At 45.9% G+C, this 18738-nt stretch overlaps 1 protein-coding gene across 1 annotated transcript in view; it reads left to right on the top strand.

Moving 5' to 3' along the window:
* Positions 1-557: 557 nt before the first annotated feature.
* The window catches only part of SINHCAF (SIN3-HDAC complex associated factor), a 33796-nt gene continuing 15615 nt past the window's right edge, over positions 558-18738 (top strand). The window contains exons 1-2 of the mRNA XM_084809408.1: positions 558-618; positions 17489-17636. Of these exons, the coding sequence (XP_084665534.1) occupies positions 17509-17636 (128 nt within the window). The 5' untranslated portion in view covers positions 558-618; positions 17489-17508. The remainder of the gene's footprint in view (positions 619-17488; positions 17637-18738) is intronic.

The following is an 18738-nucleotide window of genomic DNA, read 5'->3' as shown; positions in this document are numbered from 1 at the left end:
GCATTCCCAGCAATGGAGGGCTGCTGGCACGCACCTTTCGAAACAAGCCACGGTGCGTCGTCACCTGTCTTCATGACGAAATCCGGCTGGAAAAGGGGAAGCAAATTCATTCATCCACTCCCTTTGAGGAAGCCTCGCTCCTTGCACTGAAGGAAATCCCGGGTGAACCCTCAGCAAGGGCAGCAGGACCTGTCACAGAAGCAGCTGCAGACGCGGTGAATTCCCCGTTCGCGGAGCTTGACTTTGCGCGGCGGCGGCGTCTCCCACCGTTCTGAGCCTCCTCTTTCTCCCATTCTTACATTTGTGTGCCTGTGACGTCACCTCTGACGTCACAATAGCCCGGACCGCCCCCGCGCTTTTCGCTTCCAGGCTTTTCGCTCGGCCCTTTTCTCCCTTAAAAGGACAATGGTACGCGCATGCAAAAGAGCTCGATTGAAGGAACTGAGCCGTGGGAACGGCGCATGCGCACAGCAGCTGGAAGTTAAGCCAATGATTCCAGACCTTGCATCTCTCCAGACGCAGGAGCTAGACAACGAGGGTTGCGTAGAGGGGAGGGCGGGGGAAGGAAGGAAGGAAGAGCGGCGCAACACGCCACACCACGCTATTGATCTGGTGGAGGTAAGTGATTCTAATGTTCGTTGTTTCAACTTGGGCACATTATTTATTTTTAAAAGAGAACAGCCACCGTAAATCGGAAGCATGAGTTCTGATAAGTTTTGTGCTGGGTTTTAGATACGGGGTAATTTTAAACGCAAACTAGTCCTTTGAGAGGAACGCCTCTATACGTAAGGAAAATACTTGTTTGTAGATGGAAGGGTTGGTGGCAGGCTCTATGCTCTAATGCAGTGGGGTTTGCCGGGGCGGGGGTCACTGTAGAAAATAAAGGGGGGATTGCTGTAACGAAACTGCTGGTTGCATTGTTAGAGGTCGAGCATGTGGCGAGTGACAACGACCTTTTCGCGGAGAAAAGCATTTGCAGGATGACTTCATTTTCATTTGAAACCTGATTGCTCGGCCGGCTCATAAAGGAAACTTGGAAAGCACTCATTAGGTTGTCCCGTAGACACTTACTTGGGAGTAAGCCCTATTGAATACCGTGGGACCTGAGTAAATATGTGAATGCACTGGGAATGTTTTCATTTTGTGATTTCGATCGTGGTTGGGCGGATCGGGCCCTTCCTTTTCATCCAGAGAGAGGGAAGCTTCTAGTTTGAAAAGTTGTCTCTTTAAAAAATAAATGTTTCTAGGCATAGCCTCTAAGGAGAAAGGAAGCGAAATATATTAAAAAAAAAAAAAAAAAAACAACCCTCAGTCCTGGTTATCCTTCACTTCAGAATAGTCCCCAGGAAGTTGATGGGTTTACTCTGGAGTAAGTAAATGTGGCATTGCAGCAGCTACAGTTGGTTTTTCTATGCTGTATTGGTGGTGGGCAGGCGGAGACGGCCGGATTGGTGTTGTCCGTTACAACTATGGACGCGGGATTGGTGACAATGGAAAGCCGCGGTGGGAGGAGGGTGAGGGATAAGGTTTGTTGTAACAAATCCTTCGAGGCTGTTGGCTAAACCAGGATTTGAGCCTCAGGAACGCTGGCGACGCGAACGTTCCATTTTCGAACGTTCCCCGGGCTTCACGTCTCTCTGCAAATAATACACCTGTAGATTGGATCGACGAGGGGAAAGTTGTGGCGTTAGGCATGAATGCGGGTTACAGCCATGGCGGTGTCGGTCTCGGTTTCTTTGGAGGAGTAGAAGACAGCGGGATGGGCAGGCGGCACACTGGGTTACCCTTGAGGGTGGTTACTTGTCTTTTAGAGGTGACTTCGGTTTCAGCCCAGAACTGCGTAACCTGGAAGGGGGGGGGCATCTTTTTGTGTGCATGCAATCCGATATGACACGTGCTCCCTACCACGCAGGTCGCAGCGTTCCCTTTAGCATCGGATCTCTCTTTTTTTTTTTTTTTGAAGCGCGATTTGCAAAGAACTTTGCTGTTGAGTAGACTTTCTCGTTGCTCGTCGGAACTGGGTTGGTGGTGATGGCGATGGCGGTGTGAGGGAGGAAGAGTCTTGCCACTTCGAAAGCAAAAAATTAAAACCTGGAGAAGCGAACTCCTGCGGGCATTCTTTGCCTATGCAACTTTGATCTCAACTTCTTTTTCGCAGCCGCCTCACTACGTATTGTCCCTCCCTCCGCGCAATCTGAATTCTGTTTTCCTCTGAGGTGGGCTGGAATCTTCCTCCTTTTTCCACGCGTCTAATAAATGCAGTTTTAAAAAATGTTATGAACTGAATTCCTCTCAACGCAAGAAAACAGCCCGACATATCCTTGTTTGCCGCACGTAGGCAGGGGCTGAAGCGAAAACAAAGGGCGTATATAGCGCATGTGTCTGTTCAGCTTTGCAACTGCGCCTGGCTTTCGGGGGGTGGGGGGGACACGATTGTTTTCTTTCCTCTCGACGCGCATGCTGTTCCTGTTGCCTATAAAACCCAATGAGAGGAATGCCGCGGGGGGGTGGGGGGATTCGCCTTAGCTTTGTGCTCCTTGAGTCCAGTCTCGGCTGCTGCATGAGGACTCTCTTTCCCCTTGGAGGTTGAAACTTTAGATGTGCGCCCGCGGAGCAAGGTACCACTCTGCGTGCATGGGAGCTCCGGGGGCGTGCTGAGGTGTTTCAAAGGCAGGAAGCGCCCTCGATCGGCAGAGCGGAGCGGATCGTTGGAACACCCACGCACCCACCCAGCCCCTGCTGGATGCCCCCCCCGGGGGGGGGCTGCTCTGGCGCTCGGCCATTAATTGGGAAAGGGCGGGGAGGCACAAAAGAATTGATTTTCTTTTGCACGTTGGGACACTTCGGCCCCGTTTTAAAAGCGCGTTTTGCGCTACTCGTGCGCGTGTTTATGGGAGGTCTTGTCGACCTCGCTTTGAAGTCGGAACTGTTGCCATGTTTGAATTACGTCAGGGCAAAGCCATGAGGAGGAACCAGTTCCGAATATCGTAGGAACAGATCGCGCGCTCACCCGCGCTAGTACAGTGTGCCATGCGGTCAGGAGCGCGGGGGAGTGTTTTTCAGGAAGTGCCTCTGATCGTGATGAGGGGGTGGAGAGGAACCCCCTTTTCTTCCCTTTTGTTCTGCGAGCAGACGCCGCGGAGTAAACTTTCCCTGCAGTTTGGGGCTAGGTACTTGAGGCTCCCTTCCTTTGCTTTTGTTTACGTGTGTATAACTTGCAGATTCACGGCGCCCTCGCAAGAAACTGTCTGGTGTTTCCCAGGCGAGTTCAAAATGAGTTGCAAGAAGTGAGTCGCTTGCACCATGCGTCCGGTGTCACTTTTCCTTTTGTGTGTCGGCTGAGTGCAGGTCGGGGGAAAAGTGGTGGGCAGGCTGTGTGTACATAGATGGGCGCCGGAAAATTCGTGCCAGTAACTGTGACCCCGATCTCCGCCGAAATTACCACCAGTAGCACACAGGAGCTTAGGCAGTCGGGCGGGGGGAAGGAATAGTATGACCCCCACCACCAGCAGCCTCCAAGGCATACAGTACCGCACTGCCCTGAGTTAAGCGTTGAGCAAGCTGAAAGCGAAACGCGACGTCTAAACTTTGCATTTTCTAAGAGGGGTTTGACTTCTCTCTCTCGTGTGTGTGTGTGTGTGTGTGTGAGAGAGAGAGGGGGGGGGATTTACGTTGCTAATCCATGAAGGATGTGCTGACTGGCAATTCAGGATCCCCCGCCCCCCATTGCAGGCTCTTTAATCATCAGATCATGCCTGGAACAATAATAATATTAACGTTAGTGCCTCCCTCTCGTTCAGTTGCAAGTCTGGGCATTCACGCTGAAACCTCGTGGCAATGACTGAGGGCGGGCCGGGGGGGCAAGCGTGTCTGGTTTTGCCTCTCCTTAAAATTGTGTACAGTGTTCTTGAACAAACAGAATTCCTCGTGCATGGGGATCTTTTCGTTGAATGCTGCCTGTGCCTTTGAAGACCATAGAGCTCAGTGTCTACCTGATCATTTTGAAAAGTAGGTTGTCTTGCTGAGGTGGATGCGAGTGGGTGGTCTTTGTTAGGGGCCTGGCTTGCGTGCACTGGTGTGGTCTTCCTCTCGTTTGCAAATATGCTTTTTTTTATTACTTCCTCGCTTGGAAATTCTTTTCCACTTCAGTCATTTTGGATATGCATTTTCCCCCTCAAGTGCATGTTAAAAGGCAAAGAAGGTCAAGGGCCCTTTTAACATGACATTAAAAGCACTTTTTCATTGTCCACCTCTGTAATGTTAATTCGCTGATTGACTAGATTGTATAGAAGACTAAAGAAAAAAGTGGCACTCTTTCAGTTTCTGTCCATCACTAATAGCATTCACCCACTTACACACTGCACGTGTGTGTATCATTAACGCAACAGAAGCTCGAAAGTGGTTTTGAGTGTTCTCTGGAAAAGGCCTTTACTCTTATTTGGGCATTGGCACCCTGTAAATGAGGTATCTCTGAAACTGAAGCTCAAATATTTTGGCCACCTAATGTGAAGAGAAAAGTCACTGGAAAAGACCCTGATGCTGGGAAAGATTGAAGGCAACAGGAGAAGGGGACGGCAGAGGCTGAGATGGCTAGATAGCATCACCGGTGCAGTGAATATGGACTTGAGCACACTCTGGGAAAGAGCGCAGGACAGGAAGGCCTGGCGTGCTGTGGTCCATGGGGTCACAAAGAGTCGGACATGACTGAATGACTGAACAACAACAAATGAGGTATCTAGGGCTGCAATCATATGCACTCTTACTTTGGAGTAAGCCTGATTAAACGCTTAACCCTGAGGAAATATGCACAGAATTGGCTCAATATACTTCAGTCCTCATCTCCAAGAACGTATAACTACATTTGCTCAATTTTGTTCCTTTCTTTTGCTGGTGCCTTGCGGAGTATAGCGGGGGGTGGGGTTGGACCGCCTGCACCTCCTGCGGTTGCCCGTTCCTGACTTAGATTATAAGCTCCTGAAGTCTGGGACCTGGTATGCCTGGCTTCTTTATTGCTTTCTACTGCTGTTTATGGTGGTGGTATTAAATAAACAATAATATAGTGCAGTGAAATCACAAATGTTCTATATCTATTTAACTTCCGTGAACAAATATGGGAAGTCAGTTACTTAAACTGTGTAAATGTGGTGGTGGTGGTGGTGATCAATACTTTCCATAGCACCTTTAAGGTGCAACGTATCTTTCTGTGCATACTGCATTAATTCTCACAGCGGCAGCCTTTTGAAGCAACACACTGTTGTTGTTTGAGATCTGAGGTTGAAACGTACTCATGACCACCCAGGGAGTTTTCATGGCAGAGTACAGGTTATAATGAAGCTTGGTAATTTCATGATCTTTGCAGCAGAAACTGGTAAGGGATTTATGGCAGAGTTTTTTTGTTCTGGGAAGACCCATTTTGCATTGGGATACTCCTTTAAAGCTGGGATAGGTGGACTTCTGTCTTGAGTGGCTAATTATTGTGGGTATGGCCACCCAAGACAGACAGGTCATGGCAGAGAGTTCTGACAAAATGTGGTCCACTGGAGAACGAAATGGCAACCCACTCCAGTATTCTTGCCAAGAAAACCCCATGGAACGTATCACAAGGCTAAAAGATATGACGCCGGTAGATGAGCCCCTCAGGTCGGAAGGTGTCCAATATGCTACTGGGGAAGAGCAGAGGAGATTTCCAAGTAGCGCCAGAAAGAGTGAAGCGGCTGGGCCAAAGACGAAAGGACACTCAGCTGTGGATGTGTCTGGTGGTGAAAAGAAAATCCGATGCTGTAAAGAACAATATTGTTTAGGAACCTGGAATGTCAGATCAATGAATCAAGGTAAGCTGGAGGTGGTCAAACATGAGATGGCAAGATTGAACATCGACATCTTGGGAATCAGCAAACTAAAATGGACAGGCATGGGCGAATTTAATTCAGGTGACCATCATATCTACTATTGTGGGCAAGAATCCCTTAGAAGAAATGGAGTAGCACTCATAGTCAACAAAAGGGTGGGAAAAGCAGTACTGGGGTACAATCTTAAAAATGATAGAATGATCTCAGTACGAATCCAAGGCAAACCATTCAACACCACAGTAATTCAAGTCTATGCCCCAACCACTGAGGCCGAAGAAGCTGAGGTCGATCGGTTCTATGAAGACCTACAACACCTTCTAGAACTAACACCAAAACAAGATGTCCTCTTCATCATAGGGGATTGGAATGCTAAAGTAGGAAGTCAAGAAATCACCGGGATAACAGGCAGGCATGGCCTTGGTGTACAAAATGAAGCAGGACAAAAGCTAATAGAGTTTTGCCAAGAGAACATGCTGATCATAGCAAACACTCTTTTCCAACAGCACAAGAGGCGACTCTACACATGGACGTCACCAGATGGTCAATATCGAAATCAGATTGACTATGTCCTTTGCAGCCAAAGATGGAGAAGCTCCATACAGTCAGTAAAAACAAGACCTGGAGCTGACTGTGGCTTAGATCATGAGCTGCTTCTTGCAAAATTTCGGCTTAAATTGAAGAACGTCGGGAAAACCACTAAACCGTTCAGGTATGACCTCAATCATATCCCTGATGAATATACAGTGGAGGTGAGGAATAGATTTCAGGGATTAGACCTGATAGACAGAGTGCCTGAGGAACTATGGACGGAGGTCCGTAACATTGTTCAGGAGGCAGCAACGAAATCCATCCCAAAGAAAAAGAAATGCAAGAAAGCCAAGTGGCTGTCTGAGGAGGCTTTACAAGTAGCTCACGAAAGAAGGGAAGCGAAAAGCAAGGGAGAAAGGGGAAGATATACCCAACTGAATGCAGAGTTCCAGAGAATAGCAAGGAGAGACAAGAAGGCCTTCTTAAATGAACAATGCAAAGAAATCGAGGAAAACAACAGAATGGGAAAGACTAGAGATCTCTTCAAGAAAATTGGAGATCTCAAGGGAACGTTTTGAGCAAAGATGGGCATGATAAAGGACAAAGAAGGCAGGGACCTCACAGAAGCAGATGAGATTAAGAAGAGGTGGCAAGAATACACAGAAGAACTATACAGGAAAGATCTGAATGTCCCTGATAGCCATGATAGTGCGGTCACTGAACTTGAGCCGGACATCCTAGAGAGTGAAGTCAAGTGGGCCTTAGGAAGCATTACTAATAACAAAGCTAGCGGAGATGACAGTATTCCAGCCGAGCTATTTAAAATCCTAAAAGATGATGCTGTTAAAGTGCTGCATTCAATATGCCAACAAATCTGGAACACTCAACAGTGGCCACAAGACTGGAAAAGGTCAGTTTACATTCCAATTCCAAAAAAGGGCAACGCCAAAGAGTGTTCAAACTACCGCACAATTGCGCTTATTTCACATGCCAGCAAGGTGATGCTCAAAATCCTACAAGCTAGGCTTCAGCAGTATGCGAACCGAGAACTACCAGAAGTACAAGCTGGGTTTAGAAGAGGCAGAGGAACTAGAGATCAAATCGCCAACATTCGCTGCATCATGGAGAAAGCAAGAGAATTCCAGAAAAACATCTATTTCTGCTTCATTGACTACGCTAAAGCCTTTGATTGTGTGGATCACAACAAACTATGGCAAATTCTGAAAGAGAGGGTCAAGAAGCAACAGTAAGAACCAGACATGGAACAACCGATTGGTTCAAAATTGGGAAAGGAGTACGACAAGGCTGCATATTGTCACCCTGCTTATTTAACTTATATGCAGAGTACATCATGAGAAATGCTGGGTTGGATGAATCAGAGGTCGGAATTAAGATTGCTGGGAGAATTATCAACAACCTCCGATATGCAGACGATACCACCCTAATGGCAGAAAGCGAAGAGGATCTCAAGAGCCTCTTGTTGAGGGTGAAAGAGGAGAGTGCAAAAGCTGGTTTGAAACTCAACATTAAAAAAAGTAAGATCATGGCATCTGGCCCCATCACTTCCTGACATATAGAAGGGGAAGAAATGGAAGCAGTGACAGATTTTACTTTCTTGGGCTCCAAGATCACCGCAGACGGTGACTGTAGCCATGAAATTAAAAGACGCTTGCTCCTTGGGAGGAAAGCTATGGCCAACCTAGACAGCATAGTAAGAAGCAGAGACATCACCTTGCCGACAAAGGTCCGTCTAATCAAAGCTATGGTTTTCCCAGCAGTAATGTATGGCTGTGAGAGCTGGACTATAAGGAAGGCTGAGCGCCGAAGAATTGATGCTTTCGAACTGTGGTGCTGGAGAAGACTCTTACGAGTCCCCTGGACTGCAAGGAGGTCAAATCAGTCCATCCTAAAGGAAATCAACCCCGAGTGCTCATTGGAAGGACAGATAATGAAGCTGAAGCTCCAATATTTTGGCCACCTAATGCGAAGAGAAAACTCCCTGGAAAAGACCCTGATGCTGGGAAAGACTGAAGGCCAAAGGAGAAGGGGACGGCAGAGGATGAGATGGCTAGATAGCATCACGGATGCAATGAATATGAACTTGAGCACGCTCCGGGAGAGAGTGCAGGACAGGAAGGCCTGGCGTGCTATGGTCCATGGGGTCACGAAGAGTCGGACACGACTGAACAACAACAACAACAAATGTTTACTAGAACCCCAGTGATCCAGCTATGTGTGTTTAAATTTACCCAAGAGTAGAATCTCTTAACACCCTGGAGATTCCTTACCAAGAGTGCATATGTAGGACCATAAGTGTCTTGCTGGATCAGGCCAAGGTCCTCCTGGAGTTGGTGCACATGTTTTACATGTAGATCTGCTTCTTACATTTTGTTGCAGGTCTCACTTTTACTAGCAAATGCCCATCATAATATGGATATTCTGTGTGTGTCAGGGTAGGACTAGTATATGCAAAGACTCTGCCTAAGTTACGTTTGTGTGTACATGCAGACACACTCCATGGCAGTGATAAGCAACCCAGAGCCTTCCAGGTGTTTTGGACAATTCCAGCCAGCGTGGTCAGTGATCGGCAATTGTGGGAGTTGTAGTCCGAACCATCTGGGGGGTACCAGGTTGCCTACCCTGCGCTATGGGATCCCCACCAAGTGAGGGCTAAGGATGTCCAGTGTCATGGGTGGGAGGCAGGTTTTGACCTCACTGTACATGTCCTGAAGGCTAAGAGAAGAATCCTACTTTTTCCTTTAGGAGTGAATGTACTTGGGAATATACCTTTTGGGGTTGGATGCTAAACCTGCCCTCTTCTTTTAGGTGTACTCAGCCACCAAGAATCAAACCTGCTCCTATAGTCCATGGAAGCTTAAACCAGAATAAATGTTAGTCGTCTACTACTACTACTACTACTATTATATCCCACCTTTTTCCAATACTGGGACTTTAAGGTGCCGCAAGACTGTTTTTTCTGTAATAGGTTAACATGACTGCTTCTCTGGAAACTATCCTGGGTTGTATTTCTCAGTCATCTTTGTGATTATAGACACATGACGTCATGTTTGGTCATGTTATATATGTTCCTGATAACTAACTTCCCAAATTTATTATATGCTGCTTTTCACCAAATGGTTTAAAGATGTCTAGAATAAAATTAAAACAACAAAAAGAACAAGTCAGAGTAATCCAAATGAACTTTGATACACAGCAACCAAGGAACAGCGAATTGCAGAATGAAACACAAAGCATGGCTAGCAACCAGCAGCATTCTAAAATGAAAATATCTTAACCTTCTTGCGGAACATCAGAAGGTTTGGAGCCAGACATACAGTCTGTGAAGGGGCTTTCCAGCTCCAGAGTAGCAGTTGAGTGCTAAGTGTTTCCACCCTTTTTGTTAAATAACTATTTATGTATGGGAGGCTTAAGACATCAAATTCCAATTGAGTGCCACATCTTTCCTGGTCTGTAAAGTCCTCTGCCTACCAGTATGCTAACCTTTTCGATGTATTGGTGGGGTGGAAAGAAAGCCATTTCCGTTAACATCTTTTTCTGGATTGAGAAGCCTACGGGTGCAAAATCCCTTTAATGAGATTGTGTTTTTTAAAACTGCTTAACATAGTTTTTCAAGTACTGCATTGAGAGGATGTAGCTTGACCTGGTTCAGACCATGAAGCAACCCAGGGTAAACAAACCATGGGTTGTTTGTGAGCACGTGCAAGCGTGCTGGTTCCCACCCACTTCCGTTTTCCAAAACAACCTAGCAATGCTCTGTTTTTGTATTGCTGGTGTGACATGCGAACCCAGCACTCTGGGTTGCTTAGCATTAAACAACCCAGTGTTTTAACCCATGGTTTGTTTTGGGGTTAAAACTCAGTTGTTTAGGGTTCAACAACCCAGAGTGCTGGGTTCATACATTAAAACAACAACCCAGGATTGGGGTTCCTGGATCGTTCTGGAAGCTGGAAGCAGGTGAGTGGGAGGGAACAAGCATGTGTGATCGTCCAAACCAGGTCATTAAAAGGTAGTTTTATACTGGCTGGTAAGTGAAAAGGGAGAGAGCGCAGGACAGGAAGGCCTGGCGTGCTATGGTCCATGGGGTCACGAAGAGTCGGACACGACTGAACAACAGCAACAAAGTGAAAAGGATTGTGTGTAAAACCCTACTGGACTGAACGAAAAATGCAGGAAGGACGTTGGGCATGCTGAGGGTACTCTGAGGGTACTGAATTCTTTTGACAAGCTTCAGTGCTTAATTAATCAAAGGGTAAAATCCTAAACAGACTTACTAGGGAGTAAATACCATTGGAGGTAGCAAGGCTGACTTCTGTCAAAAGAACTGGATTGCACTAAAAGTGATGACTGACTTCATGCATTGGGATTGGGCTGCATTAAAAGTTACCTAGAAACTTCATGATGTTGGTTTTCCAGAAAATTTTGAATTGGAAAATGTTCAGTTTCATCAGAAAATGTTTCTGAGGCCCTAGAGCAGGGGTGGGCAACTTGTGGCCTTCTAGATGTTTTGGCCTACAACTCCCATGATCCTTCACCACTGGGTATGCTAGGACTGCTGGGAGTTGTGGCCTTCCAGGTATTTTGGTGAAGGATCATGGGAGCTGTAGGCAAAGCCAGCTGGAGGGCCATAAGTTGCCCACCCCTGCCCTAGAGAGTGATTGGATTTAACATGTTTATTTTACTCATATTTAGTAAACAAACCTCAAAAAAGTACCCCATATTAATTTTTTGTCCCAGTACACCATAAGTATTTAACCTGAAATTTTTGAGGAGGGTATTAAAGCACACATAATGTGATTTCAATATTATGTAGAAAATTTTATTGGAATACTTGTAAAAATGTAAAGACGATAGCCTGTACTTCCCTTACATTGTTTAAATTTAGGGGGGGGGGGAGAAAGGCACTGAAAACTGTTGGCACACTAAACTTAGGTTTCTTAAAGAACTGGGAGTGATAATGCTGATAATCACTCATCTATTTCAGCAGAGTTTAACTCATAGAATTATAGAATAGTAGGGTTGGAAGGGGCCTATAAGACCATTGAGTCCTACCCCTGCTCAATGCAGGAATCCAAGTCAGAGCATCCCTGACAGATGGCTGTCCAGCCATCTTGAATGCCTCCAGTGTGGGAGAGCCCACTACCTCCCTAGGTCATTGGTTCCATTGTCGTATTGCTCTAACAGTCAGGAAGTTTTTCCTGATGTTCAGCTGGAATCTGGCTTCCTGTACCTTGAGCCCATTCTTCCATGTCCTGCACTCTGGGATGATCGAGAAGAGATGCTGGCCTTTCGCTCTGTGACAACCTTTCAGGTACTTGGAGAGCGCTATCATACAGACTCTTTTCTATTAAGGTTATTGGGGCACCTTTAGTTTTGCTGTCGCTACCTATTAGTTCTATTTCTCACTGAGAGGTATATGTATTTCAGTGACACACATGCATTCCCTCACATACTTGTTAGGGATAATCACTTGAAAATATTAATTGCAACTTTGAAACTGCTAGGCTTGCCTAATATTGTATTTGCAGTTGGCTTCTATTCACTGTTATTAATGAACTTCTGAAATGGAAAAAAAAAAAAAAGTTCTGCAGAAAAATAAAGTCCTGGAAGATTTTCCGCCCCACATCACACTGCTTAAGAGACCTGATACTTTTTTCTCTCAGTCCTCCCATCCATAAGGAGTTATCCGCCAAATGGGAGGGCTCTTGTGAGGCCTGAGAAGCAGCAAAGGTTGCAACGAGTGAGGGAGTAAATTCCTGAGCCCAAGGCTGTCAGTGAGATTAACTGAAACGCCCCGCTTGCTTGTCCTTTTGCACACTTTTATGTCTAGTACTTTAGGGCTCTGCTGGATTCTCTTTGGCTTAAAATGGGAACAAAGAACTGCAAACTCCAACTCAGTAGCAGATCTCTCTATGCCTTTCCTAGTATGATTTGAGGCACAGTAAGATTTAGTGAAAGCAGTGTTTGCCAGTTTGAATTTAAACAAATAGCCCTGAGCAACGTGGAGAAATGCTCTTGCTTCCCAGTCTGAAGCAGCAGATCTGTGGGAAATTGGATTGGCCATTTAAAATTTTGGTGGGTTCTAGACAAACTGATCAGTTTGTCAGTTATTACCTGTTGCCCTCCTTTTAAGTAACGGCCCCAGATGTTTGCACACCTGAATGGCTCCCTCACAGGCACACTGCATCAAGGCTTAACATCTCACAGGGATGCATTGTAGAAGTTTTGGCAGATGAAATGGCATAAATATAGTGAGAATGCAGATATCATGGGACTACATCAGGTTCTTGCATGTAAGGATGACACAGACTGGCTTGGAAGTGGAGCAGGTTTTGGAGTTACTCCAGAATTGCTGGAGCTGGGGTTAGAAATAAACTTCAGCATTTAGCCCAAATTCATGTTTTGGCTCATTTTTGCCCAAATCCAAAATAAGCTATACACATGTGGGCAATGTACATTGTGTTAGCATCATTTCCACCAGAAATACGTGAATGACCTACCACATTGGGTTGTTATGAATGAGAGGATTATAAAGCACTCAGGGGTTTAAAAGTTCTATGATAATAGTACTCTAGGAACCCCAAATGTATCTTTTATTGCTGTTCTGTTAGGAGCCCATTGGCTTTTAGTTGTAATGTTTAATAGCTTTCCAAGACAATCCTCCCTGCTCTCTAAAAGAGAAACATCTTTAATGTGTGTTAGTGGTGGCTATTGCTTTCTCTTCCTTTGTGTTACGGACTGCTGTGAAATATATTAGGCTGAAAGCCTAAAAAACTGTCCTGACTCTGCATCCAAGCCAAGAAAAGCAGTGAAACTTTTCCCCACTCCCAAAAGCACCCACCTTGTATCACTTGCTTTTTAGCATATCCTGCACTGAGCTTCAAAACTTCATTTAGTGCATCATCTGGAGTAGGAGATGATGTGTTTGCATGTGAGCCAGTCCCAGCTGAATAGAGCTGAACTACTAGAGGTACAGCCAGCACTAGCTGAGTGTGTCACTTCCTGCTCCATGTTGTTCAGTATGCCAGGTCACAACCATGGGATACTTTCCTGGCATTTAGGCACATAGGAAGCTGCCTTAAACTGGGCCGGTTAAACAACTCGTGGGGCTGTCCTGCATGAGTAGGAGAGAGCAGGAGAGCTGCCTGCAGCTCACCAGCCCCTTCCACTTTTACTGAACAACCTACAATCGTCCCATTCATAGGTTGTTGAGCATGACATGTGAACCCTGAGTTAACCCTACAACAAACCATGGGTTAATTGCTGGGTTGTTTAGCCCCTAAGATCCACACATCATGTTCAACAACCTAGGAACAGGCTGATTGTAGGTTGTTGAGTAAAAGTGGAAGTGGTGTGCGTGTGGTAGGCATCATTCTCTCTCTCTCCCCCACTCGTCTCTGACAGCCCATGGCTTGTTTAAGCCGTGGACTGTCATTACGTGCAAACCAGGTCACTGAGTCAAACCATTGGCCCATCTAGCTCAGTATTGTCTACGCTGACTGGTAGCAGCTCTTCAAGGTTTTAGATGGGGGTCTTTCCCAGCCCTCCTCGGAGATGCCAGGGATTGAACCTGGGACCTTCTCTACCTACTGAGCTGCAGTCCTTTCCCATTCCATTCCATGGGATAGCCAGGGAAGCTTGTGGGATTTGGAATTAACCATTTATGCGAAGTACTGTAGCATGTGAAAAGCACAAAAACAAGTTGGTGAGTGTGGAGATCACACTGGGAAGGTATGAGCTGAGCACAGTTTCCCCCCTCCCCCCAGCCTTGCAAACGTGCACCCAGGGCTAGCAACATTTGATACTTTAAAAGACCTAGCAACTAGAGCATGGTGTCTTAAATCAATTTCAGCCTTCAGTGTTGGCTACTAATTTAGAGTGTAAGGTCCTTTGGGGGCAAGGACCTCTTTTTGCTTTTGAAACTCTTGTAAAGTGTCATGTACACAGAGATGGCTACGTATGAATAATTTAATCATAATCACGATGACGTTAGAACTGCCTGGCAGTCAGATTCTCAAGTGATGTGGTGGATTCTCCTTTGTGGTATTAATGTCTAACACACTCGGACTGCACTCCTCTTTTGTGTTTGGTGTGTTTGGTGGTGGTGGTTGTTTTCGCACAGCGGGATAGTATCAGGACTATAATTACTGTCGCAATTGTAGTTTTCTCTTGCCTGAAGCAGCATAGGACACCAAACTGTGTGCCTTTTGGAGTCCCCATCTTCAAGAAGGGGGGAAGAGGTGGGTCCAGGAAACTATAGACCAGCATCAGTACAAGGCATAATTCTAGAGCAGATTAAATGGTCAGTCTGTGAGCATCTAAAAAATAATGCATTAATTATTAGGAGTCAACATGGGTTTGTCAGGAATACGTCATGTTAGACCAAGTTTATCTCCCTTTTGGATAGTTACTAGTTCAGCGGCTCATGGGAATGCTCTGGACATAGTAAGTCTTGATTTCACCAGGCCCTTCACAAGGTGTCCCATCATTTCCCTGTTGACAAGATAGTAAAATGTGGGTTGGGTGCTACTGCTGATAGCAGTATCTAGCTGGTTGAGGAAACATATTCAGCAAGTGCTCATTAATGGCTCGGCATCCACCTGGAGGAAGGTATCTAGGGGAGTGCTGAAGGGCTGTTTAGGCCCTTTGCTGTTCATGATCTGAACAGCATGATCATGATAGCCGAATCTATAGAAGACAGGATCAAGATTCAAAAGGATTTTGACAGGCTGGAATGCTGGGCCGAAACAAACAAGATGAAATTCAACAGATAAATGTAAAGTCTACAAAAAGTCAAAGGCAAAAGTATAGGATATGGATGTCCGTCACTGGGAAATCCAGCCCTTTGGGGGCTCAACGGATTTCCACGGCACCCCTGACTCAGCTTATCTTGTGAGCTGAGCTGTGGGGTTTTCCTGAAATCTGGGACTTTTTCTGTTGTTTTTTTTTTAATTGTGTAAATAGAAATTTGCAAGAAGTACAGCTGAAATTTGCACAGATTCTAAGAACCCACACATAAAATCCACAAACTGGCCCACCTTGATGCATATTGAGTCGAGCCAGCTCATGGAGAAACGAGCTGAAGTCCACCCCCCAGACGGATTCCTCCGACAACCCTAGTATAAAATGGGGGAGACCTGGCTTGGCAGCAGTACATGCAAAAAGGATCTAGGTGTCCCAGTGGATCACAATCTGAATACGAGCCGGTAGGGTGAAGTAGCTGCTAAAAAGTTAATGCAATCTTGGGCTGCATTAAGGATGCAATCCTATGCATGTTTAGACAGAAAAAAGTCCTACAGTTCCCAGCATGGCTGGCTGCGGAATGCTGGGAGTTGTAGGACTTTTTGCTGCTTATACATAGGATTGCGCCCTAAGAGAAGTCATAATTAAGAGAAGAGGGAATAATAATTCTGCTGTATTTTGCATTAGTCAGGCTGCATTTGGAGTACTGTGTGCAGCTCTGGGTGCTACAATTTAAGAAGGATGTTGACATATGTGTCAACATTGGGATTTCCGGAGAAGAGCAACCAGGATGCTGAGGGATCTGGAAACCTATGAGGAAGGATTGAAAGAGCTGGATATGTTTAGCCTGCAGAGAAAAGAAGATTAAGGAGAGTCACGATAGTGGTCTTCAAATGAAAGGCTATCATGCAGAAGACGGAGCAGACTTGTTCGGTGCTGCTCCTGAGCGTAGGACAAGAATTAATGGGTGGAAATTGCAGGGAAGCAGATTTTAGCTAAATATCCCATTGTACAGATGGGGAGGTTTCTCCTAATTGGTTGCTTTTGACCAGATATTTGTTCAGCTCTGCTGGCTGGTTTTAGAGTGATATGTCAGAATCCCCAATCTTTGGTAACTCACAGGTGGATTTGTATATATCCCAGTGAATGGTTCATGGGGAGTTGTAGAGAATTTACTCTGCCCCCCTGAGCCGCCATTTTGTGTCTGGCTCTGGTTGGTAGACTTCAGCGTCCTAGTAGAAAACAAAATAGATCCTGCAAGCCTCATGTCTGTCCACAGGTGCCTTAATGAAATCCACAAGCTCCACTCCCTGACTAATCCCAACGTGGGCCAAATCATAGCCTTCTAAAAAAACCAGCCACGGGGTCAGACGCTGAAGGTAAGGGGGCCAGCCCTCCCCCCTTCAGGTATTCTTCAGATATTGACACATAAGAGTTGCCACCTGCAGGCTCACAATCTAATAGATACAATACAAAAGGAATGAGGAACAAAGAGAAAAGCCTGTGCTGGGGCACCTGTATCTTCACTGGCAGATGGATAAGATCAGCTTGGTTGTTGCCACCAACCTTGGCTAGAGATACGAAGGCTTGGAAAAACCCAGAAAAATTTAAATACACCCCATTTTTCCCCAGGGATTTTAAATTTTTGCTGGGAAAATCCATCACCCTGCATCTACTGTGAGGATTGGAGCGAAGTTCAGAAGGAACAAGGAATTCTATGCGGGGGTGGCAGATGACATTAGCATCCCTATTGATCAAAATGTTCTGGTGCTTCAACCCTGTGAGCCCTGGTTCCATTACACCACAGACAGTATGTTGTGACATAGAAATGTGCGATTTTTTTTAACCAGCCAAGGTGGTAGAAATAGATTCCCATTCTGAGGGAGCGTTTTCCTTTGAATTGGATAGGTTTCCTCTTCATCCCCTCCCCAAATTTAAAAGCTGACAAATCTGATCTGAGACAAATACTGCAACTCAGAATGTCACATCAGCAAGGAAGCTTTTTTTCCTTTCCCTTTTGCATTCCCTTTTGTGGTTTAGGTCACCTTGTTATGTGCCCGACTGAATTTCCTGTGATGTCCTGTGCCTTGGGAGAAGTGGGTGAAACAATAACACTGGTGATCTACAGAGATAGAAATGTATCTGAGACACCTATAGAAGATGAAGTGGGGCAGTGATAGTGCATAATTCATCAGCTCCCACTGAGCATTTTTGACTGTGATGCAGTGCCAGTTTGCCGGGGGGGAGGGGGCAGGGGGAAGCTTCTTTGCTCTCTTTTAAGTTTGTCCTTCTTGTTCGTTTTTGAAGCTTGATTTCCTCCTTTGTTTCCTCTCCCACACGTATCCCTACAGGCTAAAGGAGGGAAGAAAACATGTTTGGCTTCCACAAACCCAAGATGTACCGGAGTTTAGAGGGTTGCTGTATTTGCAGAGCCAAGTCTTCCAGTTCTCGTTTCACTGACAGCAAGCGTTACGAAAAGGATTTCCAGAACTGCTTTGGGTAAGAGTTTATGCCTCCTCAAAAGATATCGGAGAGCTGGAAAAAGTGCAGAGCAACTAAAATGATCAAGGGGGAGAGCAACTCCTTTAGGAGGGAGAATTACAGCAGCTGGGATTGTTTAGTTTGGAGAAAAGGCAAGTAAGGGGAGACATGATAGAGGCGTACAGAATTACGCATCGTGTGGAGAAAGTAGATAGGGAGACATTTTTCTCCCTCTCTCAAAATACTAGAACCCAGGGTCGTCCCATGAAGCTGATGGGTGGGAGATTCAGGACAGATACTTCGTCACACAGCACATAGTTAAACAATGGAATCCACTACCACAAGACATAGTGATGGCCACCAATATGGATGGCTTTAAAAGGGGGTTGGACAAATTCCTGGAGGAGAAGGCTATCAATGGCTACTAGTCCTGATGGCTATGTGCTACTCATAGTATCAGAGGCAGTGTGATTATGTACACCAGTCGCTGGGAAACTTGGGCTGGAGGGCGCTGTTGCACTCGTGCCTTGCTTGTGGTTTCCCATGAGCAGCTGGTTGGCCAGTGTGTGAACAGAATCCTGGACTAGATAGACCCTTGGTCTGATCCAGCAGGGCTCTTCTTACATTAATTCCTCTTGCTATATATGTATCTTTAGCCCTATTTAGAAATGCCCTCTATGCATTTATGAACGTGGAGAGTGTGAATGTCCCTATCAACTCTAACCCACAAATGTCCGTGTATTTGACAAGTCTCAAGGAGTCAATGCGTATTCAGCTGTGTGTCGGTGATCCCTTCAGACGTTCCACCGAACACACAGAGGTCGGGAAGGTGGGGACCGAGGACACACACCCCTTCCATGTGTGTGTTCATTTGTTTATTTACAGTAGTATTATCCTATTCCTCAGCCAAAAAGGCCCCCAGAGTGGCTAGTGTATAATATGTGGAACAAGGCAGGTATACAGAGTAAAAACACATGACACACAAGGAAAAAAGGGATGGGGAGGAAGGAGGAAAAACGACGTAGTCTTTCAGCTGGGCTGGTGGAATGGTCCTGCTTCCTCCTCTCATCCTCCTCAGTACAGCCTGCTGGAATCGCTGAATGCTTGGAGGGGATTTCTG

The sequence above is a fragment of the Heloderma suspectum genome, chromosome 7 (genome assembly GCF_057233095.1).
Source record: "Heloderma suspectum isolate Gila_16-S chromosome 7, 16-S_ref, whole genome shotgun sequence".
Taxonomy (NCBI): domain Eukaryota; kingdom Metazoa; phylum Chordata; class Lepidosauria; order Squamata; family Helodermatidae; genus Heloderma; species Heloderma suspectum.
This window is presented reverse-complemented; position numbering and strand designations above follow the sequence as displayed.